Raw genomic sequence first — 26885 nt, forward strand, 5'->3', positions numbered from 1 at the left:
ATACGTTTTTTACAAATAGCTGATATAACTATGTTATATTGACAATGCCACAAAAATATGAGAAGACTATATGTGAATATTGATCTCACAGTTGATATGATACATAAGATACTGATTAACAGAAGCAGAGAGCCATTGTGAAATGTTTGTATTAGGTATGAAATTATGAACGTTGCCAAGTCAAAGTTGTACAACCACGGAACACACATAAATTGTATTTAAGGTTTAAAAATGAGGTAGAGAAATAGCCAAGTATGTAGTAAATAAAATTGGTCTAATCATCCTCCCAAGATTCTTCTATGCTTGAGTTATTTTATAGAAGTCTTATTACACTCACATTAACATTCCTTCCTGATGTACATCTTCTCAAGGAACTTTAAAAAAAAAAAAACACAAAAGATGAGTAAACCTTCATTAGATTGGAAAACAAAAATTGTACAGTCCTGCCCACAGCCACTACCATACACAAATTCACAATCTCACACTCGGACCTATATCCTTCTGGTACTCAAAATCTCATGTTGGTAATTGGCCACGAGAGATGTGGGACTTTGGAAGGTAGTTTCACAGCATCAGAAATACCTAGATCTAATTCCCATTTGTTCTCTGCCCGAGTCCAGCCCAGCTCAGCTCAAGCTCAACAAAGCCTTGTGCTGCTCATCCCTTCTATTAAAAACCCGGGACCCATCTGTGTAGCAGACAGAATGAAGCCAAGAGTAATGAATAGAGTGGACAATCCAGCAGCAGATGCTGGAATGTGTGTAAAGCACCTGTGTTCATGTAACATATGAATGTGTATGTACAATGTACATAGACCTTATGGGAGTAAAAAGGGAATATTTATGTATATATGACATACATATGTGAAATATATGTATGACATATTTATGAAATAGATACAGTAAAATATATTCCCTCCTCTCTTTTAGTTGAAATTATATTGATAAAATAGATGATATGGGATGTAAGAATAAAGGAAGAAGATATATTCCAGGGTTTTGAATGACAGGGGTTCTCAGAGGACTCAACTGTGGTCAGGGGCATCATCTATCTTTAGTTAATGCAGCTAAAAGAGTATAGTCAACTTTGCCCAAAGTTGAACTAAATATGCATCAACAAAATGAATAGAACCAAAAGGGGACAGATCAAAATGAAAAAAAAACTTCTGAGTTCTGCCACTAAAAATATTATGACAGAACTGAGTTATTATAACAGCAAACAAGGATTACATATATATATACATATATATACATATTTACATATATATATACGTATATATACATATATAAGGATTATATATATATATATATATATAAACAAGGATTATATATAATCTTTGGCAAGAGGAATATATATGTGTGTGTGTATACACACACATCACATTTATATATATATCACATAATTATCATATATATATCACATAATTATACTTGTGCTTAAGTGCATTTATATATGTTATAAAATCTATAATATGTGCAATTATGTTATCATAGAAAATATTATCAACATATTGTATATTTCACACATGTAAGTATGCAAATGTACATTTATGTGACCCTCACATACAGATTAGGCAGTTATAAGTACATAAATGTATATAAGTATGGTAAATATATCTCACAGGCCTCTTATTGATGCTCAAAGCTAAAGAAGATATTTCATCCAGTTTTTTTTTTAACTTTTATTTATTTTTGAGAGACAGAGAGAGATAGAGCATGAGTGAGAGGGGCAGAGAGAGAGGGAAACACAGAATCTGAAGCAGGCTCCAGGCTCTGAGCTGTCAGCACAGAGCCCAACATGGGGCTCGAACCCACAGACTGTGAGATCAGGACTTGAGCCAAAGTCAGATGCTTAACCGACTGAGCCACCCAGGCACCCCTCATCCCAGTTCTGTAATGGAGTCTTTTCACCCTTCTCTCCTCACACTCTAGACTTCCCCTCACATTTAACTTTGAAACCAGTCTGCATCTGAGTTTTGTCAATATATTTATTTGCCAGTAAGTATAAGCTATTGTTAGTTGTATCATTCATGGGAAAAAAGAAATCCAGTGTCCCATCTCCCAACCTTCTGACCATCTTGGCTGCATGGCTTCCTAAAGACTCATGGGATGTGCACACAGAGGGCCCTGAATAAACACATGACTTAACAGCTATGACTTTGGCAGCATGACTAGCTGTTTTCTTGCTGTGGTGACAGGGCTGGTCTGGACACAGAACTCTGGGCTCTGAGGCCCTTCTGCTAAAAATGGTCCACTCTGCCAACCTCCCACCCCACCCATGTTGCAACTGGCCTTCCAAAGGTGGCCGCTCCAAGTGGGAGGCAGCTGGGGCTAGCTTTACAAGTTAAGAGAGGAGAAACTAGATGAGGGGTGAGAGAAAGTGGGAAAAATACAAAGATATTGGTGGGCCCCTGGGAAGTGAACATTTGTCCTAGTCTGTTTCCACACAAGGCTGACCCACACAGGCTAATTCCTATTGTGAATCTCAGCTCCATTTTGTCCTGACCCGAGCCATAGCTCTCTGTCCTTAGATGTGGAAGTAAAAGACACTCAAAGACTTCCTAGTGACTTCAGAGTGTTTGAGTAACAGAGTTTGCAAGATACATGCCCTGCACATAGACCCCTTCCACTTTGCCCCTGTTAAGGCCAAACTCCAGACAGGTGAGTCGGCAGGAAGACAGCACCTCTGACAGCAGAAACCAAATAGGTAGAATAAAAAAAGCAAAAGCCAAATCCTATCTCTGGGCCTTTGTCTAGGGAAAAGCATGCCCTTCCTTCCAGGAACCTGAGTCCTGGTATGAGAAGTACTAATGACCCTTGAACATTGCTACAGGGGTTGGGGGCACCAACCCCCCACTCAGCTGAAACTTCGTGTATAAGCTTTGACTCCCCAAAGACTTTACCAATAGCTTACTGTTGACCAGAAGCCTTACTGATAACATAAACAGTTGATTAACATAGATTTTGTGTATTATATTTATTATAGACTGTCTTCTTACATTAAAGTAAGCTAAAGAAAAAATGTTATTAAGAAACTCATAAGGAAGAGAAAATATGTTTACAGTAACATACTACATTTATCAAAAAAAAAAATTCATGTGTAAGTAGACCACAGTTTAAGCCTATGTTGTTCAAGACTCAACCATATTTTGCTTTGGAAAGGGTGCTGACTCCGCCCTATCAACAACCGGGAGCCCCTCAGCAAGCCTTTCTGAAATGACCCTTTACTCACACTCGGCATCCTGTAGCCCCTGCTTAGAATGAAATCCTTAAAGGCAATTGTTCCATGAAGGTCTGCAAGTAACTCCCCCTAAAAGAGGAATCACATGTAAAAAAAAAAAAAAAAAAAAAAAAAAAGTCAGCTGTCAGAAGCTTGATTTCATTCTTGTCCTAATTAAAAGCATTTAAGCTCTTTATGAAGTACCTTATTTTAAATCACTTCCTCCTCATCTGGGAGTGTATGTGTGGATAATGTTCTCAAATCAGTGAATATAAAGGCTTTCAAAAGATGTCCAACTTTCTCTCCTTTCTCTACCATTGTATTAAAGATAAGCAATACAGTTTAGCAATTAGACAATTATTAAGTCAAGATGTCTGGAATCTAACCTTTTTGAGATTAATAAGTATGATACTGTGATTTTTATTTTTATCTTTTTTAATGTTCATTTATTTATTTTGAGAGAGAGAGTACGTGGATAAGCAGCAGAGGGGCAGAGAGAGAGAGAGAGAGAGAGAGAATCCCAAGCAGTCTCTGTGCTGTTAGCACAGAGACTGATGTGGGGCTCCATCCCACGAACCATGAGATTGTGACCTGAGCTGAAATCAAGAGTTAGACACTTAACCAACTGAGCCACCCAGGCACAATACTGTGATTTTCTTTTCTTTTTTTTATTATGATTTTTTAAATTTTTTTTTAAATTTACATCCACATTAGTTAGCATATAGTGCAATAATGATTTCAGAAGTAGATTCCAGTGATCCATCCCTTATGTATAATACCCAATGCTCATCCCAACAAGTGTCTTCTCTAATGCCCTTTACCCATTTGCCCATCCCCCCACCCACAACCCCTCCAGCAACCCTCAGTTTGTTCTCTGTATTTAAGAGTGTCTTATGTTTTGCGTCTCTCCTTGATTTTGTATTATTTTTACTTCCTTTCCCTTATGTTTACCTGTTTTGTATCTTAAATTCCTCATATGAGTGAAGTCATATATTTGTATTTCTCTGACTGACTTCGCTTAGCATAATACCCTCAAGTTCTATCCACATAGTTGCAAATGGCAAGATTTCATTCTTTTTGATAGCTGAGTACTACTCCATTGGACAATATTGTGATTTTTAATAAGAAATATATCTGGTCTTCTTCCCATTCCCGGCACAGAGCTCCTAAAACCATGGCAATTTCCAACTAATAAGAGCCACAAAGATGAAAGGAGAATTTTGTGTTCTTCACAACTAGCCCCTTTTAGTCACAACAGAATTTATTTTGATGAAGTGATTTTTGGAAAGTCCCTCAATAGCCACAGGATGGGGTCAGGTTGCCAGAGGAAACAACCACGTATTGAAACTTTTGACTCCACCCTGAAATCTCTGGCTGAATTAATCACTGGTGACCAATGATTGAAACAACCATTCCTACTTATGAAAGCCTCCATAAAAACCCAAAAGGATAGGGTTCAGAGAACTTCCAGCCTGGTGAGCATGTGGAGATTTCAGGAGGGTGGTGTGCCTGGCTAGGGCACAGAAGCTCTGCACCCTTTTTCATATACCTCGCTCTGTGCATCTGGCTATTCTTGAGTTATATCCTTTTATAATAAAGCCATAATCTGGTAAGTTGTTTTCCTAAGTTTTCGAGCAGATGATAGAACCTGAGGAGGAGGTGTGGGGGAATCCCAGCTGAATGGTCAGAAGCACAGGTGATAATCTCAATTTGTGATTGTGAGGGCAGTGTTTCGAGACTGAGCCCTTAACCTGTGGGGTCTGATGCAAACTCCAGGTAGAGTGTCGGAAATGAGTTAAGTTGGAGGACACCCAGCTGATGTCTGGTGAATCAGAGAATTGCTTGGGGGTGAGGGGGGAAACTGGATACATTTGGTGACCAGAACTGAGAGTAGTAGAGGAATAAACAGGAGTGTTTTTCCCACAGGACAAATAGCCACAATTTTTAGATGTTAAAAAAGAACAACAGCCCCAACAAGGAGTCACTTCTGTTAAGCCCCACCCAGATTTAACACCTAACCTAACTGCCATTTCAGCCTCTCCCAGGAGTGGGATTTTAAGCCAGTCAGTCTGGAATTTTCTGATGAGCACTAGTGAGGTACTCTGCATAAGGACCCCAGCCCCTCCCTCTAAGGAAGGTGACCTTACCTAAAACAATCCTTTCTTTTCTTTTGCTAATAACTTCCTTATCCTGCCCTATTTCTGCCTATAGAAGCCTTCCATTTTGTGCAAGTCCTTGGAGCACACTTCTGTCTGTTAGATGGGATGCTGCCCAATTCATGGATCACTGAATAAAGGCAATTAGATCTTCAAATTAACTTGGTTGAATTTTTGTTCTCTGACGGTTTGGTGGCAGCAGGGGGACCAAAGGAGACTTCCAGTGGCTTTGGGGAACAACAAGAAACAGACGTGGTGCCTGAGAACACTTCATTCTCTTGCTGCTTCTGAGGGCCATTGGTCACTTGGTTTCAGTTCTGAGCTCCGCTCCCTGCATCAAGCTGGTGATCTAACTGGCTTTCCACATTTCCCTTCCACTGGAAAGCCCCGCCCTTGGTTCTATCACCAGATCCATGTTGGGAACCGCTTGGTGGCAGCTATAGTTCCCCATTTGTTTGGGATCAGTCCACAGTCCCTATACTTTCAGGTCTGCTGGTTCAATCCTTTTTCTAATCTCCAGATTCCACACAGGGAACTCTAGTGGTTATGGGTCAGAGTTGGACTGGGTCCAACTTCAAAACCAGACTGGGTCTGATTTGGGATTGGACTGGGTCCAATTTCAGCTGCTCTGGGCCTGACTTGGGCTGGATGGGTCCAGGGGGAGGCCTCAGGTATTAAGTATTAAATCAGGGCTAGTTGCTAATAATAATCTCAGAAGCTGAGCGGAAAAGATTGGTGGGGTGGGGTTGAGCATTTAAAGGTTGTTACAGTGCTTGCCACTTTAAGAGGACTTCTGTGATAGGCAATCTGAGTATCAATTTAGCTCCAAGAAACCCAAAGACCTGCTAGCTAAAAGAAACGGGATCCTTTATATCCAGAGATCCACCTCCCCACATGCTTGTCTATTTTAATGTCTGAGAACTATGGTCCCAGAGACTGCAGATATCTAGCAAAATGGCAAAATTTTACTAAAAATAACCTAGAGTAACAATGGCCATTATGGGGAACATTCCAATTAGACAAGATCACTTATTTTGAAAATGCTCTTGAGAGGGGTGCCTGGGTGGGTCAGTTGGTTAAGCATCCAACTCTTGATTTTGGCTCAGGTCATGATCTCATGATCCTGAGATCAAGCCCTGCTGCATCAGGCTCTGTACTTACAGTATGGGGCCTGCTTGGGATTTTCTCTCTCCCTCTCCCTCTGCCCCTCCCCCATTCATGCTCTCCCTCCCCCCCCCCTCTCTCTCTCAAAATAAATAAACATTTTTTAAAAAGGGAAAAAAGCACTTGAGGGCAAGAGGGTCCAAGTTGAACACACAGAATGGGATGCTTACTTTAGTTGGTATGCAGACGTCTCCACAAGGTTTGAAGATTCCAAAATAGCCTCATTAAAAGACTTGGTTACAAAAAGCCAGTGAAAAATTAAAGACACTAGAGGTACAGAAAACAAAAGACCACAGGACTGATGTAACTCCTACTGCTCCCCCATCCTTTTTCACCTGACAACTCATGTTTTACTAATCCTCTGTCTGAACATCCTTTCCACTCTTAAGAGACTATTGGACAGTTACCAGTTACCTTTTAAAATAAAACTACCGGGGGGGGGGGGCCTGAGTGGCTCAGTCAGTTAAGGGACCAACTCTTGATCTCGGCTCAGGTCATGATTTCACAGGTGGAGCCCCACATCAGGCTCCACAATGACAGCTTAGAGCCTGCTTGGGATTCTCTCTCTCCCTCTCTCTCTGCCCCTCTCCTGCACATTCTCTCCGGCTGTCTGGCTCTCTCTATCTCTCTAAGTAAATAATACACTTTAAAAAATAAATAAAATTAAAATAAAATAAAACTACCAAGGTTGCAAACGAATTTCTCAGTTATCTTTTATCTCTTGGTCAACGACTGAACATTTAATGGCTGTAATTAAAGAAATTCCTAAATCTAGGGAGAAAGCCTGGAAGTTTTTTGAAGAATCTGAGTCCTTATCAGTGCCTATGACACCAAGATGCCAGGTCTTTATCAGCATGTAAACATGTGAAGCCCAAAAATGGATGCAGTCAGCAAGACAGCAAAACCCTATGGATGATATTCAAGCTCTTTGGTCTTCAACATCTCAGGGATTAGAAAAAGCTCACAAAATAGCAGCTGAGCTGTTACACATTCCTAGGTATAACTAAACCTCTCCCTAAATCACCTCAATAACCATTAAAGCCTGAGGCGTCAAACCCATAGAAGACCTAATTGCTCAGGGTTAATCATTCCCTGTACCAGTTCCTGCAACAGCTGCCCAGTCTTGCCAGTCTAGAAACCTAATGGACCGGGATATTGATTTTTTTCCAGGATTTGAGACCTATTAATAAGACATTTATTCCCCATCTCCCAGTCATTCCAAACCTGAACACCCCTTTGTCACAAGTTCTACCAGACTCAAAATGGTCCACTACCATGGACCTCTGTTTAGCCTTTTTCAACATCCTTGGAGACCCCAGTAACCACTATCTATTTGCCTTACTTGGAACTATCAACACTATACCTGGACAATCATGCCTCAAGAGTTCATTGAGGCTCTTTCTCACCTCTCTAGAGCACTTGACCCAGGGTTAAGCACACTCCAGTTCCAAGGGAAATCAACCCTTTTACAATATATAGAAGACCTCTTGCTATGCTCGGCTACTAAAGAGGAATCCATAAAAGATTCCATTTATTTGCTACAGCAGTTAGCTGAAAAGAGACACAAAGTCTCTAAGAAAAAATTATAATTATCTCTAGACATTGTTCATTACCTGGGTCATTATCTAAGCCCTGGAGGAATTCAGCTGTCTCCCAAAAGAATTAAGTTGATCCAGGAATTTCTGTCAACTAGGTGACAGGTTTGTGGATTACTAGGCTTGGCTCGCTACTGCAGCCTATGGACTCCTAAATTTTCTCTATTAGCTATCCAACTCTAGGGACTGACTAAAATTTCAGTCCCTGAACACTTTCCTTGGGAAGACAAACAGGAACAGACTTTTAGGAGACTAAAGCAAGAGGCTTAAGAACTGCCTGCCCTGGGGCCACCTAACTATCCAGAACCTTTCACCTTATTTGTGCAGGAAAGGGATAATCAAGCCCTGGGAATGCTCACACAAGAGCATGGTAATAAACGTAGACCTATTGCCTCGTACAGTACACAACCTGATTGAATTGCTCATGCCTATGTAGCCATCTTAAGGCTACAGTCATAGTTGCAAAGTAAGTATAACCCTCATCAGATCTGACCCTAGGAAATGATGTTTCCTTGCAAACTTCACCCACTGTCCAAAGTCTACTTAACTCAGAATTGACAACATTTCTTGCAAGTAGACTAACTTCCTATGAGATCCTTCTGCTTTCACCAATCTGTGTCTTAAACTTTGCAACACCTTTAGGGCGCCTGGGTGACTCAGTTAAGCATCCAACTCTTGATTTTGGCTCAGATAGTGATCTCGCAGTTCATGGGATCAAGCTCCACGTCAGGCTCTGTGCTATCAACACAGAGCTTGGGATTATCCCTTTTTCTCTTCCCCTTTCCCACTTGCACTCTCTTTCTCTCTCAAAATAAATAAATAAACTTAAAAAAAAACTATTAAACTTTGCAACACCCTTAATCCTGCTATGTTACTACCTCTATCTGAAGGAGGCAAATCCATGACTACAGGGTACTAATGTCCCATTTTGTGATACCATGTCCTTATGGATGAGATACTCCTTTACTCCTGATCTAACCTTTGTGATGGGTCATACTGTAGAAATGAAAAAAATGGATTTCTAGGCTGGCTGTGCTCTTACTACCGAACATGACCTACTCGAAAGAGGAAATATTTCATAAGCTACATCCATGCAACAAGCAGAGCTCCACGCCCTTTCCAGAGCATGCCAATTATCAGAAGGACAAACTTAAAATACTGATAGCCAGTATGCCTTGGGGGTCGTCCATGATTCAGGCATATTACAGAAAAAAAGGGGCTTTCTTATGTCCTCTGGGACTCAGTCAAAAATGGACAAGTAAATGATCTTCTTACTGCTATCCTCTCACCTCCTGAAATTGCTGTCATCAAAATTGAGGCTCATACTGAAAGACTGAACCTGAGTGTCAGGCAAATGCCCCAGCTGACTTTCATGCAGAGGCAACAGCAAAAAAATCTATAAATATTGTGGCACATATGGATGAAATCCATTCTGCTTCTGCAAAAAAACAAAAAAAACAAACAAAAAAAAAAACAAAAAACGACCCCTGATTGCCAGATTTTGCCATCCTAATGTCCTTGTAACATGGCAATAGTCTGCTCTGGAGTCAGAAATTAAGATGGGTAAGCAAGGGCTGTAAATTAAATGAACAGTTGGGGCCACAGGAAAACCAAGACAGCTGCTTGGCTCTTCCTGGATCCCTGACAAACCCCACTTTTTGGTTTTTGCATTACTAAACCCACCACTGGGCATTTAAGATGAACTCAAATTATGAATTGACATTGGGGGAGAGACTTCTATAAAATTGCAAAAAGAGTCTGCAGCAATCTTACCTGCCAAGTCCATAATCCTAGAAAAACTATTTTTGTCTTCAAAGACCTCAGACCTCCTCCCTCTGGACCCTTTGAACAGCTGCAGCTGGACTTCATTAAACTGCCACTTCATGTGGGTTTCAGTATGTTCTTGTCACTGCACTTGTGTGTTGTAGATTCCTTGAAGCCTTCCCCTGCTGCAAGGGTGATGCCCTCACAGTACAAAGACACTGTCAGAGAATTTGTTTCCCATTGGGGGATAGCTTCCACAATCTCCAGTGATCAAGTACCCATTGCCAAGTACCCATTTGACTTGACATATCATGTGAGGCTTAATGAAAACCTTGCTGACTTTTTGGAATTATCATTGTCTTTATCACCCTGACTCATCAGGCAAGGTTGGGAGAACTAATGGGATCCCCAAACTTAAAATTTCTAAACTGGCTGAAATCACTGGGCTCCCCTGGCTGACGGTATTGCCTTTGGTCTTCCTGACTGTTTGCAGCACCCCCTTTGGGAAACATAAACTCACTCCTCAGGATCTGGTCACCAGCAGACCAATGTCTTATACAACCTTCGGCTGATCCCTTGTTGTCTCATGCTAGTATGACCAGCTACTGTCTTTACTGTCTGATGCTTAAGCCTATCATCAACAGACTAAAGAAGACTTCCCTGATCCCAATTCAAGGGATCCTGTTGGTCAGTCTAGAGCCTGGTGATTGGGTACTCTAGAAGCATCATCAGAGGAAGACAACCCTTGAGCCCCATTAGAAGGGATCTTACCAAGTACTCCAGACCACTGACACTACTACAAAACTAGAGGGCATTGAGCCCTGGACACACATCTCACAGCTAAAGAAACCTCCACTTGAAATCTGGTCCTGTACAGATGCTGGAGACCTTCGAATCACATTGATGAGAAAGAGAAGTATCTGGCACCAAAGTAGACTGCTTCTACCCAAAACACTGGGTAGTCAACATTTCATAATTTGACTAAACATGAAACCCCTTCTTCTTCTATTTCTTTTCATTACTCTAACATTGGCCAGGAAAGATAATTCTATCATCTGTCTCTCCCAGTCCATTGCTAAGGGAGGCAAACTTTCAGATTTGTCAAACTGGATTTGTCATCATGCAAGAGACAAGAGACCCACTGGTCCTCCCTGTGACTAATTTCTCTTATATTCCCAATGTCACCACAAACTACAGTCGACCCCTGCTCAGAAGTAGACACATTTATCTATGTGAATCTTCATACATTTGCACCCCCACATTCCCATGATTATCAAGATCAGATCTGCCCCCACTCACCAAGAGATCTCAGCAGCAGCATCCATCTTTGTAAGGCACTTAGGATGACTTTTTATTTCAGGCTAGGTGATTCTCTTCCCATATGCACTAAAAACCTGACTGACCTCTGGTTTAGGAACAAATACAAATCAGACTATGACCAGAGACTTCTCCTTAACTCTTGGGGACATTGCAGATTCCATTGCTAAGACACGAGCTGCCCAGGAAAGATCCGTAGACTCTCTGGCCAAAGTCGTTCTTGATAACAGGATTAGCTTTTAGCTGAGCCAGGAGGTGTCTGTGCTGTGGCCAACACCACATGCTGTACCTGGATTAACACTTCTTGGGAAGCTGAAACTCAGTTACATAACATCACCAAGCAAGCCACTTGGCTTCAAAGGGTGACTCTTACTGCTGGGTCGTTCTCCGTTCTCCGATTAGTTGGGTCTCAGGAACCATGGCTCCAAAGAGCACTCCAAACAGTGGGAATTAGCCTGCTTAGAATTTTCATAACAATCCCCCTGGTGTGTTCCAGTCTCTCAAAAACTCCAAATGCATGTTTATAGCTGCTAATCACCAAGCAAATGATCTCCTTAAGGCTGGAACATCCAAAAAGGGACAAAGAGAATGACTGACTAAAAAATTGTGAGCCTGAAGTCATGACCTGTAAATGCCACAGAGATTCATGAAAAAAACAGGATCCACAAAAGCTTTGAGAACTACAGAGCACTAGCTGAGATTGGCACTAATACCTTATATTTTGATCACACCTCTCAGTTCAGCTGACAGTTTCATGAAAAGGAAGGGCATTGTTAAAAAGAAACAAATGGAGGGGTGTCTTGGTGGCTCAAACGTCCCACTCTTGATCTTGGCTCAGGTCACGATCTCACCATTTGTGAGACTGAGCCCTGCTTTGGGCTCTGCACTGACAGAGTGTGGGATTCTCTCTCTCCCTCTCTCCCTGCCCCTCCCCTCCCTGCTCACTTGTGCTCTCTCTCTCTCTCTCTCTCCCTCTCAAAATAAATAAATAAACTTAAAAAGAAAAAGAAGCAAACGGAGTCACTTACGTTAAGTGCCACCAAGATTTAATACCTAATCTAATTGCAGTTTCAGCTCCCCCAGGAGTGGAATTTTAAACCCATTAGTCTGGAATTTCCAGATCAGCACTAGTGATGTACTCTGCATAGGACCCCGTGCTTCCACCTTAGAAAGGAGACCTTGCCGGAGCAATCTTTTCTTTTGCTGATAATTTCCTTGACCCAGCCCATTTCTGCCTATAAAAGCCTTCCATTTTATACAGCTCTTTGGAGCACCCTTCTATTTGTTAGGTGGGATGCTGCCCAATTCACAAGTCATTGACTAGAGCCAATCACACCTGTAAATTCACTTGATTGACTTAAACTTCAAAGGGCATGATAATCAGAAAAGATTGGATGCAGTCCCAACATCTTTGGGGCATTCACATATCTTTTTGGTTTTACCTTTCATTTATTTGAATTTGAAAATTGGATGGATAAGTTTATGTTATTGTAATTCAGTTCTTTAAAACCATTTCACCTTCCAAAGGAACTCTGTCAAGAACATACCAAAGTCATGTGTTCCCAGCAAGATAGCCAAGTCCTCATAGTGACTGTCCCCTCCCAACATCCTGTCACTCCTGTGTCTTGTGAATTGGGATGCTATAGTCAAGTGGCACCAACTAAAGTTAACAGGGAAATTCAATCTTCAGGAAGTACAAAAGTGTGATTTATAAACATCATTAGAGAACAATCCCGTTGTTTTGACTCCTCCCTATGTCTAAGCTGCCTGGTAAACAATCTTTTACTGTAATATATAACTGAGTTTCCAAAATTTAAACATTACTTCTTTTTCATGAACTGACTGTCACCGTTGTGGCAAACATCTTTACTCGTGTTCACCATCAAAATGGAATAATTTTGCAAAATTCCTTACGCCTTTAAGAATTAGTCTTTAAGAACATATTTCTAAAAAGAGAACTTATAGACACCTTAAAACAAAAGTTTTGCATCTATTTTTGTTTTGCAATATTTGATTCATTGAGAATTATTCATTTATTCATTATTCATGTTTTGTTATTGTTTAAAGTGCAACTGAAATAGTTTTGTGTTATGTATTAAATTCACATGAACTTAGATACTTTGCTCAAAGACCATATGCCAAGAAATTCTACTGAACATTATTTACATTACTTTTTGGCTTCTGTAAGCATCTTGTGCTCATAAATTTGTGTCATGCCTTACATCTGAAAAATAAGAATTTCATATACACTACTAGAAAAGATAAAAGTGACCATCCTTCCTGCCTCAGCTTTCCAATCTAAAGGAAGCAATCGGTGAGTGATTACTGAATGAATGAGTCAGCACATCTGTATGGCATTTTGTTTTGAAGTGTTTTCACATCATTATCTGGGGAAAGTTTTGGACCTGTCGTAAAAGAGAAGGGGTCACAAATATTCTTATCAGAGTTCTCTTCAGGTGTCATGTCACTATTTCCAAATTTCCAGGACTACAATGAGTATCTTCTGTCTGTGAGGCATGTACACAAGGCTGGGCAGGCACAGAGTTTATTTGCAGTAAAATTAGAGCACATACTTGTTATGTGTGTCTGTTGCTTTGCAATATCAATTGGTGCTTATTAACCTTTACCCCTTTTCTCCTAGACAGGTCCTGCAACTCTGGGAATTGCATAAAGAAGCTTCCTCAATGCAGTTTTGAACTCTTTAACAGGCACCCACTGCTGACATAAAAACCAGCTTCACATGTATCTACTCAAAGAGAACCCATGACGTTATATCCACTCTGAGTACTGGGGTGGTCCTACCAGGTTACACCACCCTTTGAACAGCCAATTTATCCATAGAATCCATTGTTCTAAGAATGCTAGGTATATGATGAATGGTTGCCCCATCTTTTGAGACATTGTGTCTACCATAAAGCCAGGAGATTTCAAGTCTTACTTACTACACATATAATGTGTATATGTGTAACCTCATAGAATGGCTTGGCTTTCTCATTGCCGAGTTCAATACGCAAGCAGTAAGACCTTCTGGAACCTCTGTTCCACCCAGAACTCTAACTTCACCATGAGATGGCAATCGGATGATCAAATCTCAGCACATACACGTACCCGTTCCTGCAGCTCCTTTTTAAAATTCTCATCTTGAGCTTTACATGAGACCATAGGGTCAACCAAAGGTTCATCTGCTCTTTGCTTTTTCCACAACTTGGTGTTCAGGTACCAGGCTCCAAACTTCATCTTCACATACTTTGGTTTATAAGAATTCTACAGAAAATAACATAATTCCCAACTTCATTAGGTTTTTTTATGTTTGTCACTTCAATAAGTCTAAGATTTAGCTTATGAAAGCAGAAGGATTTTTTTAAGTTTATTTAGTTTGAGAGAGAAAGAGTGGGGGTGGGGGGTGGAGGCAAAAAGAGGGAGAGAGAGAATCCCAAGCAGGTTCCTTGCTGTCAGCACAAAGCCTGACATGGGGCTCGATCTCATAAATCATGAGATCATGACCTGAGCAGAAATCAAGAATCAGACGCTTAATGGACTGAGCCACTCAGGTGCCCTGAAAGCAGTAGCATTTATATTTAGCTTATGATTGATCCTTGCTTTATTTTTTTTACAGAAACTTTATGAAGTTTCTGTATGCTTTGACTTACAAAGGTATCATGAAAGTTTCATAATTGAGAAAATAATGTAATGGTTAAGCATGGCCTTTGCATTTAGACAAACCCGGGTTTAAATCCAGCCTCCCCTACTTAGTAGCTATGAGTCTGTGGGCAAATTAGTTAATTCTCCATCTGCAGAATGGAGACAATAGTATCCATCCATAGGGTTGTAGGAAACATTAAAGGAGAAAGTTATGTAAAGCAGCTAGAAATCATATAAAAATCACATATTTCACTGAAGGGGTAATGACCTTAAACAATACTTAGTCAACCAAAATAATGAGTTATAGACTTACTATGCGTCCAGCACCATGCTTAACCTTATAAATGTTATACTACTTTTCATCAAAATGCTATCCAACAACAGCAACAACAATAACAAAATTGCTATCTAACACCAATCTCTTGCCTCTGATTGGAAGAGAGAAAGAGGAGGGAGAATAGATGTCATTCCTTTCTTTCTCCCTTTCCTCAGTAGTGCAGGAAGGATGTAAAGAGATCTGTTGGATCATAGCCTGACAGTGTAGATGTAATACCCACAATGTCTCATAACAAAAAGGGGTTTAACTCTTGAGCAAGGCAAATATGAAACCACCAAGATTCTGCTCCTCTCTATTCTCACTCACATTTAAACCTGAGGCACAGGGGCGCCTGGGTGGCTCAGTCGGTTAAGCATCCAACTTCAGCTCAGGTCATGATCTCGCGGTCTGTGAGTTCAAGCCCCGCGTCAGGCTCCGTGCTGACAGTTCAGAGCCTGGAGCCTGCTTCGGATTCTGTGTCTCCCTCTCTGCCCCTCCTCTGCTCATACTCTGCCTCTCTCTCTCTCTCTCTCAAAAATAAATAAACATTTTTAAAAAATGTAAAAAACCTGAGGCACAATGTGTGGGTCATTCTAGTGTCAGGTCAGATCGTCTTTCTGAAGCAGAGAGGATGGGACAGTGCAGAGGGAGGGGAAATCCCTTCTCAGAGCTGGATTCAGCACTTTGATCCCTCCGTTTCAAGCATACTGTTGAAAAATTGCAACCACCTCACAACACTCCTTGTCTCCCTTCCCTGTGTCATTTCTCTTCACAGTACAGATCATCATTTCATATGCTATATATTCTTCTCATTGCTTGTCTCACCTCTCATCTTTCAAAATGTAAGCCTCAGAGATTCTTTGCAGATACAACCCCCTGGGCATCTAGAGCAATACTTATGACATAATAGGTGCTCAAGAAATATTTGTGTTTTTTTTTAATTTTTTTAACGTTTATTTATTTTTTGAGAGACAGAGACAGAGCATGAGCTGGGGAGGAGACAGAGATGGGGGGAGGGTGGAGCGGGGAGTCACAGATTCTGAAGCAGGCTCCAGGCTCCGAGCTGTCAGCACAGAGCCTGACCCGGGGCTTGAATTCATGAACCACGAGATCATGACCTTAGCTAAAGTCAGACGCCTGACTGAGCCACCCAGGCACCCCATTATTTGTTGAATGAAAATTGGGTTGCTCAAGTTTGGCATCATTGACACTTTGAGCTGGATAGTCCTTTGTTGGGGGGTTGGGGAGGGGGCTGTCCTGTGCATTGTAGGAACTTCAGCAGCCTCTCTGACCTCTCCTCACTAGATGCCAGTAGTACTGCCTCCCCCAAATTGTGACAACGAAAAATATCATCTGCAGACATGGCCAAATAACCCCAGGTGGGAAGGGGGGCAAAATCACCCTCAACTGAGAATCACTGAATAAACGGAAGGCAGGAAGGAGAGAGAAGAAAAACATTAAAAGGAGGGGATGAAATCTATAGTACAGATATGAGTTCTGAAATATGTTATGCTGTTGGGTGACTGGTAATCATTCAAGACTCAGCACAAACGTGATTTCTTCTGGGAGGCTTTAACTGAATCCCGCCCTCAGCCCGTGCTTGGTGGAATTGATTACTTCTTCCCATGTCTTCTGTGAACCATGACCGCATGCCACGACAGTTCATCATTTGCCTGTTGACCCAACTAAGCTGTAAGCTTAAGTGCAGGAAACAGGCCTTCATGTCAGCTTCGTTTGTCCCCAGCACTTCTCGGCACACGGCAGTGGATACTCAGAAATGTTTGTTGAAGGACTATACAGACAAATGGGTGGATTAACATCCGGGGGAAAGGGAGATGCGGAATAGAGGCACAGACTGCTGTGAGAGATCAGAAGTAAGAATAAAGTAATGTCAACCTGAAAAATCTCCAGAGAAAATCTGGCATATGACCTGTGTCTAAAGGAAGATATAAGAAAGTGGACGTGAAAGAGGGGCACTTCAGACAGAGAATACTGTGAGCAAAAGTAAGGTAGTGGGAAAGCTCAGAGTTTTAAAGACCAAAGAGGAGTGTAACAGGCCTGAGAGTATGTGGGGTAAAAAACAAAAACAAAAACAAAAACAAAAACAAAAACATGGGGATTTCCACTTCTGGGAGAGGGACCAGATTTACCCCTCTACGTGCAACTACTGGAAAACAGGAATAAATATAAATATGAATATAAATGTAAAAGCTTATAAGACACTAGACATCAAAGAGCAAGGGCATCAAAGAGCATCAAAGAGCAAGGGATCCCTGACAGACAAGAAACAAACAAGGTAAGTCCCACAATTGTCCCAGCTCACTGTGTTGAGCGACTTTCCAGGCCACTGCACAGACAGACGCTCAGAGTTGAGAAGACAGAATTGAGTCCAGACCAAGGCAGTTACATTTTGCAGCAGAGGAACAGAATGTGAGAACTGCATAGAGAGAGAACTCCAGAGGTTTGTAGAGGGTCTCCCTCAGCACATGTAGGGCAGGAAACGACCTGAGCACAGGGACAGAACCAACCAAAAGGATTAGAAGAAACAGTGCCCGACATGTACACAGAGCCAGGGACCGTTCCCTGGCCTGTTCCCTTCTGAGAAACCTAAAGACTCACAGGACGCTGGGTAGAAGAGACTGAAGGGTCTTCCCGCAATTGTAGAGAATTAGCTACGGACTGAACATCACTTCAACCCTTCCTAACAAAATTTAAAAGCCAAGACCCCAAAGGATCAAACTTTTCCAAATAACTTTTACCACATCCCAGAGCAAAACTCAAGTTTATAATAAAAATACCCTGCCCAAATAAGGTAAAATCCACAATGTCTGGCATCTACTAAAAAATCACCAGGCATACAGAGAGGCAAGAAAACATGATCCACAACGAAGAGATAAATCAATTCATGGCAACTCACATAGAACTGATGCAGATGTTAGAAGTGGCAGACAAGATCAAAAACAGTTATTATAACTGCATTCCTCATGTGTAAGATTAAGGAGAGACGTGGAAATGGTTTTTTAAACACTCAAGTCAAATTTCTTGAAATGAAAATTATAATGTATGAGATGAAAAACACACTAGACAGGATCAGTGGCTGATTAGACATTGCAGAAAGAACAGATTAGAACATTTAAAGACAGCAGTAGCAACAGAGAAAAAGAAGAATCAAAACTGAACAGAAAAAGAAAAGCTTCACAGAGCAGCTGAGTTGGGAGACCACTCCATGCAGCCTAATTACACGTAATTGGAGTCTTTGGAGGGGGCAGGGGAGGTGCTGAGACAAAAAAATGTTTGAAGGAATAATGGTCAAGATGTCTCCAAATTTGATGAAAACTATAAACCCATGGATCAAAGAGGTCAACAAACCCCAAGCACAAGAAATATATACCAAGGTGTATATAATAATCACATCACCCACCACCAGTGGCAAAGAGAACATCTTTAAAGTCGCCACAGAACACACATCCAGAAAAACAAAGACAAGGAGGGCATCAGGTTTCTCACCAGAAACAATACAACCAAGACAGCAGAACACCATCTTTAAGGTACCAAAAAAAAAATAAAAATAAAAAACTGTGAACCGAGCATTCTATACCCACAAAAACATCTTTCAGAAGGAAGGCAGAATAAGGATATTTTCAGACATACAAAAGCTGAAGGATTCAATCACCAGCAGATCGACACTGGAAGCAGTGTTAAAGGAGGCCCTCCAGGCGGAAGGAAAGTGATACCATATGGAAACGTATTTGAACTTTTACATAGTGACCCTCTGTCTGCCAGTCAAAAGTTCAATTTTGGCAATAACCACCATGGTTTATAGAGCCGTGGTTGTGCAACTATTGTACATACAGGGAATTGAGCAATTTGATTCAGCACAGATTCAGGACAAGCTGTGGTTCAGACCTCAGGTGTGATGGACATGATTTGCCTGTCCAGCATCACTTTGCATTTTACCTTTTAGAAAGATGAGGTTGGGGTGGGGGGGGGGGGTGCCTGGGTGGCGCAGTTGGTTAAGTGTCCAGCTCTTGGTTCTGGCTCAGGTCATGATCTCATGGTTCATGAGTTCAAGCTCCTCATCTGACTCCACACTGTCAGTGCTTTGGACTGCTTAGGATTCTCTCTCTCTCTCTCTCTCTCTGCCCCTCTCCTGTTTGTGCTCATGCTCTCTCTCTCTCCCTTTCTCTCTCTCTCTCTCAAAAAAAAAAATAGAAATATGAGGGGGAAATGGGAAATTTAAAGTGCTGATATTAGTGCTGGAATGCATAGTTTTCATAAACTTTATACAACAGAACCAAGGATGGAAAACATCACCTTTGTAAAAACAGATCAGCTGACTGTATTCAAATATAAAGGACAAAGTTAATATGTTTATACGTTAGAAATATAGCTTCAAAGATTACATGTAAAAGACAGCGGGAAATTGGAGATAATATATTCTTTTTCACTTTCAGAGAAAGGAGCTTCTCCACTCTCACCACCACCCCCACCACCACTTAGGTACTTAAATCTGTTGTTACACTGATACAATTTGATACGTGTGTATATGTATTTGCAGCTGTACATTGTGTAGAAAACTAGAAAAGAACTTGAGTCCATACTTCTTCCCTTAGGAACACAGAATGTTTTTTCTCCTCTGTTTCCTTCTATCTTCTCGGGCAAGAGGTATTGAAGAACTGAGCCATTTGTTAATAATCAGGCAAACATATGGTCAAGAGTAATGGTTTGTGGTCATTAAGACTCTCCCCAAAATTCAAGAATTCTTTACACAGAATAAACAACTTTCATGATCATTAATGGCAGCATTCAACTCTTGGATTAATAAACATTCATATATATTCCCATCAACTGTTAGGATTTCAACATATAAAACACAACAAGAGAGAGGATGTCAACCTATAAACACATAGAAATAACAATGATTATTCAGTTATAACAATAATGCTGAATGGCATGCCTTGTTTGTATAAATGGCTTTATTATATATATTAAATATTCATTGATTTAACAAATATTTATTAAACACCAAAAAAAAAAATTCAAGAATCCTACTCAAAAAAGCCAATGCCCTGCTGAAGTACCAGAAATCAAGAACATTTAAGGTTTTAATTCAACTGCGTTTTCTTGATTTTTAGACTTCTCCTCATTGGCAATTACCTGCAGTTTCCGGTGTTTCTGCTCATAGTCTAGTTTCTGGAAAAATCGTGGCTCCCGCAGTTTCTTTAGCTCCAGAGGAACCTGGTGGAGTCTCATTGTGTGGAGCACATCATGGCTTGGTTTGCTCCAGTAGTCAATGTCAAACTGTTTCAGGATGAACTCTTCATCAATGTTTGAACTTCCCTGGAAGAATATCACATTGCATGAATCAAGGACAAATGGTGAAATTCTTCTTTAATCTAAGGGAGGCATTTGACTATGGCTAGAGAAGAGGTAGCTTGGAAGAGAGGTAGAAAATGCTCAGTCAGCATTTACCAGAGACAAGAACTTCTGGGACTCCGGAGGGCTTTGTCAGTGCATTAAGAGACAACTTAGGGGGCGCCTGGATGGCTTGGTCGGTTAAGCGTCCGACTTCAGCTCAGGTCATGATCTCACGGTCCGTGAGTTCGAGCCCCGCGTCGGGCTCTGTGCTGACAGCTCAGAGCCTGCAGCCTGTTTCGGATTCTGTGTCTCCCTCTCTCTCTGCCCCTCCCCTGTTCATGCTCTGTCTCTCTCTGTCTCAAAAATAAATAAATGTTAAAAAAAATTTTTTTTAAATAAATAAAAAAAGAAAAGAGACAACTTAGCACCAGCCAGCATGAGTCCCTGAGCTGAGAAAAATTCAGTCGGTTTAATCATAAGCAGACTTCTGAGTGCATAAAGATGTGATACACACACACACACACACACACACACACTGAAATAGTACTCAGCCATAAAAAAGAATGAGATCTTGCCATTGGTGACAACATCAATGGATCCAGAAGGTATTGTGCCAAATGAATTGAGACAAACAGAGAAAGACATATGATTTCACCTATGTGTGGAATCTAAAAAGCAACACAAATGAACAAACAAACGAGAAAACAGAAAGTGACCCATAAATAGAGAACAAATCGGTGGTTGTCAGAGGGAGGGTGTGGGGGAATAGGCGAAATGGGTGAAGGGGACTGGGAAGTACAGCTTTCTAGTTATGGAAGGAATAAGTCATGGGGATAAAAGCTACAATATAGGAATATAATCAATAGTATTGTAGTAGCATTTTATGGTGACAGATGGTAACTACACTTGTGATGAACATAGCCAAATGTATAGAACTGGCAAATCACTATGTTGTACACCTGAAACTGAAATCAGATAAATGGATTCAGATAGAGGAGAGCAGCCAAGAGACAGAGAGAAGGCCTAACAACGTTTTAGCACCTAGATCCAGCTATACCTGAAACTCCCTGGATGGTTCCCTTTCTACCTTAATCCAGTCTGAACTATATTTCAGTCACCTGCCAATGAAATAGTCCTAAATAATACACTGACTAAAACTGATTAATGTTGTAAAAAAGGGAAGGAAGATTGCAAATCCTAGAAGGTCTTAAATCCAGTAAAAACCTAAGGAATCTATATCTACAGGGACTCAGGAACACAACCAAATAAGTAGGTTCTTAGAAGGAGGGAAAGAAAAGACTTTAATAACTAAGTCAAAAATCCATTTATGTCAGAAATACCTTTTGTGAAGGTTGTAGTTAAGCATAACTGCCCAAGTACTTAAATATAACAGAAAAACGAGTTGAGGAAGGAGTGAAGGACAGAAAGAAAGAAAGACATTGAAATAGAAAATAAAGATATGAAACAACAGAGTAGGGGAAATGAATAGTTATTAACCAAAGTATACAAACTTTCAGTTATAAGATGAGTAGTTCTGGGAATCTAAGTTACAGCATGGTGACTATAATTAACAATATTGTATTTAGGCTTGAAAGTTACCAAGAGAGTAGATCTTAAATGTTCTCACTGCACTCAAAAAAAGGTAATTATATGAGGAGATGGATGTATTAACTAACCCTATTGTGGCAATCATTTTGCAACATGTGTGTGTGTGTGTGTGTGTGTGTGTGTGTAAAATTATCACATTGTACACCTTAAACTTACATAATGTTATATGTCAGTTATATCTCAATAAAGATGGCAAAGAAAGGGAGCCACTAAAAAGAAAGAAAGAAACAACAGCAATGTGACATATAAACAATAAACATTTGAATAGGCTGCAAGTTTGCAAACTTTCCAGAAACATCACCTACAGGACACATTTCTATTACAAATGGTGACAGAGTCATAAAGATTCCTTTATGACTTTGATTATTTATCATATGTGAACACTGTTTTTTAGTAATAGTAACTCCGAGCTTGACTTTAATGTTTATTTTTGAGAGACAGACAGCAAGCGACAGAGGGGCAGAGAGAGACAGAACACAGAATCTGAAGCAGGTTCCAGGCTCTGAGCTGTCAGCACAGAGCCCGATGTGGTGCTTGAACTCACTAACTGTGAGATCACGACCTGAACCGAAGTCAGACACAACTAACTGAGCCACCCAGACGTCCCGTGAGCTTGACTTTAAAAAGTAGGCTGGGGGCGCCTGGGTGGCGCAGTCGGTTGAGCGTCCGACTTCAGCCAGGTCACGATCTCGCGGTCTGTGAGTTCGAGCCCCGCGTCAGGCTCTGGGCTGATGGCTCAGAGCCTGGAGCCTGTTTCCGCTTCTGTGTCTCCCTCTCTCTCTGCCCCTCCCCCGTTCATGCTCTGTCTCTCTCTGTCCCAAAAATAAATAAAAAACGTTGGAAAAAAAAAATTTAAAAAAGTAGGCTGTAAGTGGGTGCCTGGGTGTCTCAGGCTGTTAAGCACCAGACTCATGATTTTGGCTCAGGTCATGATCTCATGGGTTGGTGAGTTCAAGCCCTGCATCGGGCTCCAGACTGACAGTGTAGAGCCTGCTTGGGATTCTCTCTCCTTCTCTTTCTGCCCCTCCCAGACTCAAGCTCTCTCTCTCTCTCTCTCTCTCTCTCAAAATAAATAAACTTAAAAAATAACAGTAGGTTGATGGGCGCCTGGGTGGCTCAGTCGGTTGAGCATCCGACTTCGGCTCAAGTCATGATCTCACAGTACGTGAGTCGAGCCCTGTGTCAGGCTCTGCGCTGACAGCTCGGAGCCTGGAGCCTGTTTCCGCTTCTGTGTCTCCCTCTCTCTCTGACCCTCCCCCGTTCATGCTCTGTCTCTCTCCATCTCAAAAATAAACATTAAAAAATTAAAAAAAAATAAAAGTAGGTTGTAAATCCTACTACTAACTTACAAAAGAAGTAGCCCAGTTGCAGAAGTCACTAACTCCTTTGCGTACATTTTCATGAAGAAGAGGACCATCTTGGTGTAGCAAATCTGTTTCACTTGGCTTCTTTTCTTTAAAAAGCCATTGACCTGGATGCGACCCAGGAGTCTTCTTGGGACTAAGGACAGTGAGATCACCAAAGAATCGCAACATGAGACACCATGAATCCAAATAGAATTCAAACACTATCTTGAGGGAAGAAGATGCTAATGCAAGCATTTCAAACAGTCTCTCACAAGCTCACTAGGTCTACGTTAATTTTCCAAAAACCACATCCTCATTATCAGTATCATAAAGGCAAGTATATCATGATTAGTTATAATAATTAAAATGTATGCAGCATTTTACCATTATAAGTTGATTTTTTGAAACTATGAGTGCCATTTATTAAGACATGTGCCAGGTAAAAGTCCAAATTACTGTGCATGGAGACAGCCAAAGCCAGGAGATATCCTTGACTTCTCTCTCTCTTGTCCCTAAAATCCAGCCCATTAATAAATCTCGTAGGTTTTAACTCTGTCTCTTTCTCTGGACTGTTGCAGTGCTCCTCACTGGTGTCTCTGATCTTCTCTTGGGGCCCGAACCTCCAACCGCTAATTCATCTCTGCACTGCAGTTAAAATAGTCATTTCAAAATATAAATCTGGCCGTATCAAATGCTGCTACCCTTCACCCTCAATTAAACCTCTCGATAGCTTCTTTTTTTAAATTGAGTTATAATTCCCATACCATAATACTTACCATTTCAAAATATACAATTCAGTGGCTTTCATATATTTACAAAGTTATGCCACCGATACCATGATCTCATTCTGGAACATCTTCATCACCCCAGAAAGAAGCTTGTAAGCATTGACAGTCATTCTTCATTTCCCCCATTCTCTCTGCTCCTGAAAACCAGAAATCTACATTCCACCTCTAAGGGTTTGCCTATTCTGGACAATTTATCTGAATAGAACCTTATACTATATGGTATTTTGTGTCTGGTTTCTTTCACTTAGCATAACATTTCAAGGTGTGTACATGCTATGACATGTATCAGGACTTTATCCCTTTTTATGGCTAAGATTCCATTGTTAGACCACATTTTGTTTATTTATCATCAGTTGATGGGCACCCGAGTTGCTGCCCCTTTGGGCTATTGGGCATGGTGCTGCTCTGAACATTCAGGTACAAGTTTTTGTGTTCAGTAGCTTCTTGTGACTCTTCCAATGAAGACCTAAGTCTTAACTCAGTTTCCAAGGCTCTTCATGGCCTGGTCCTTGCCTGTATCTCCAGATTCTTCTGGAATTGTGCCATCCTCCCTCACTCTCTGAGCTCCAGCCGTAGTGGCCTTCTCTCAGTTGCATGAATTCATCATGCTGCCTTCAGCCACGGACCCTTCGTACACGTTGTACCATCTGGCTGCAACGCCTTCTGCATTTCCTCATCCCCCCCTTATGTTTCAACACACATGTCCCTTCCTCAGGAAAGCATTCACATAGGCTTTCCCCAGAACCCACATTTCATTCCTGGCAACATGTACCTTCTTTTCACAGCACCTAAATATTAATTCATCCATCCACTCATTCAACAAGTATTTACTAAACACCAACTATGTACTAGGCACTGTCCTAGGCATTAGAATTTAGCTGTAAATAAAGCTTAGGCCCTGTCCTCACATAATTTGCAATTGATTAGGGAGAGACAGATAGGAAAGAGGTAAACATATGCCAGGTGATGGAGAGTGAGGACGGGGGCTTTTAATTTGTACAGAGAAATCCTTGCTACCAAAGTGATAGTTGAACAGAGACCCAAAAGTAGAAATTAATCAAGCCATGCAGATATCAAACTATGCAGACACCAGGCAGAAAAGAAAAGCGGGTGCAAAGGCTCCAAGGAATGAGCGTGTTAAGTGTGGATGAGGAACAGCAAAGAGGCCAGTGTGGTTGGAGGGGCAGGATTAAAGGACAGAGTAGCAGACAGTGAGGCCTGAGAGGTCACAGGGGGCCTGATCATAGGGATCTTAGAGGCAACTGTAGGACTCTGGGTTTTAATCTGAACGAGTAAGCAACTGGAGAATTTTTGTTAATCAGGCAAACAAAAACATAGCATTTGTTGTCATCACATATATCCTGCAGTAAATTTTTTTAAATTGAAGTACAGTTGATACACAATGTCTTATTAGTTTCAAGTACACAACACGGTGATTTGACATGTCTGTATGTTATGCTGTGCTCACCTCAGCTGTCACCGTGCAATGCTATTACAATACCATTGACTCCATTCCCTATGCTGTACCTTAACTGGAGAAGTTTGAGCACAGGAATGATGCTGAAAGAATCATTTTACCTATTGTGTGAAAAATAGACTGGGGCAGGGAGTGGGGGTAACTCCGGAAGCCATGAGACTAGCTAGAAACTATTTCAATCATCCAGGCAAGAGCTGATGGTATCTTGGAATACAGTGACAGTAGTACTATAGCTGAGAGTCCAGATATATTTCAAAAGGAAAGCCATGAGGGTTTGTTGGCAGGTCGCAACTATTGTTTCAAAAGTAACTGGAAGAAGGGCATTGCCATTTACTGATCAGGAGAAGATGGAAGGGTGAGTAGTTCTGGGGAAGAAATCAAGAGTTCGGTTTTGACTCATTGAGTTTGAGATGCCAATTACACACCCAAGGACAAATGTTGAACATCCATATAAAGAGGGATTGGATGAGGTCACTTAGGTGTGAGTAAACATACAGAAAAGATGTCAGAGACTGATGCATTTAATATTAAAAGGAAGATGAGAAGGGACCAGCAAAACAAGGTTGGGGAGAGGGTCACTGAAGTAGGAGGAGAAACAAGAAAGGGTGTATTCAAGAGGCTAAGTGAAAAAAACTCTTTCAAGAAAGAGGACATCATCAATTTTGTCAACTGCTACTGACACATCAAGCATGATGATCACAGAGAAGTGATGAGGTGACACAGAGGTCAATGGTGACCTTGACCAAGGGCAGACCCGTTGCAGTGCTGATGAGTTAAAGAAAGAAGAGGAAGTAAGTATGAGCACCTTTTTCAAAGAGTTTGCTGTAAGGGAAAGGAGAGTCTGTGCTCAATGAGAGTTGTTTTGAAATGGGAGATATTAACTCATGCTATGGTAGGCTGATAACGGCCCTGAAAGAGATCAGGTACTAATCGTTGTACTTTACTTGGAGAAACCATCTATATAGATACAACTAATTTAAGGAGCTTGAGATGGTAAGATTATCCTGGATTACCTGGGTGGGCCCTAAATGCCATCACTAGTGTCCTTGTAAGAGGAAGGCAGAGGGAGGTTTGACACACACACACAGAGGAGAAGGGGATGTGAAGACAGAGCAGAGAGAGACTTGAAGATGTT

The 26885-nt window shown here is 41.1% G+C and overlaps 1 protein-coding gene across 1 annotated transcript in view; it reads right to left on the reverse strand.

Moving 5' to 3' along the window:
* Positions 1-26885, reverse strand: part of FAM47E (family with sequence similarity 47 member E) — a 36535-nt gene continuing 9650 nt past the window's right edge. Inside the window, exons 4-8 of the mRNA XM_042933994.1 lie at positions 23489-23639; positions 20331-20513; positions 14324-14479; positions 3232-3309; positions 1-374 (exon numbers count right to left, since the gene is read on the reverse strand). Coding sequence (XP_042789928.1) covers positions 339-374; positions 3232-3309; positions 14324-14479; positions 20331-20513; positions 23489-23639 — 604 coding nt within the window. The 3' untranslated portion in view covers positions 1-338. The remainder of the gene's footprint in view (positions 375-3231; positions 3310-14323; positions 14480-20330; positions 20514-23488; positions 23640-26885) is intronic.

Source organism: Panthera leo, chromosome B1, assembly GCF_018350215.1.
Source record: "Panthera leo isolate Ple1 chromosome B1, P.leo_Ple1_pat1.1, whole genome shotgun sequence".
Taxonomy (NCBI): Eukaryota; Metazoa; Chordata; class Mammalia; order Carnivora; family Felidae; genus Panthera; species Panthera leo.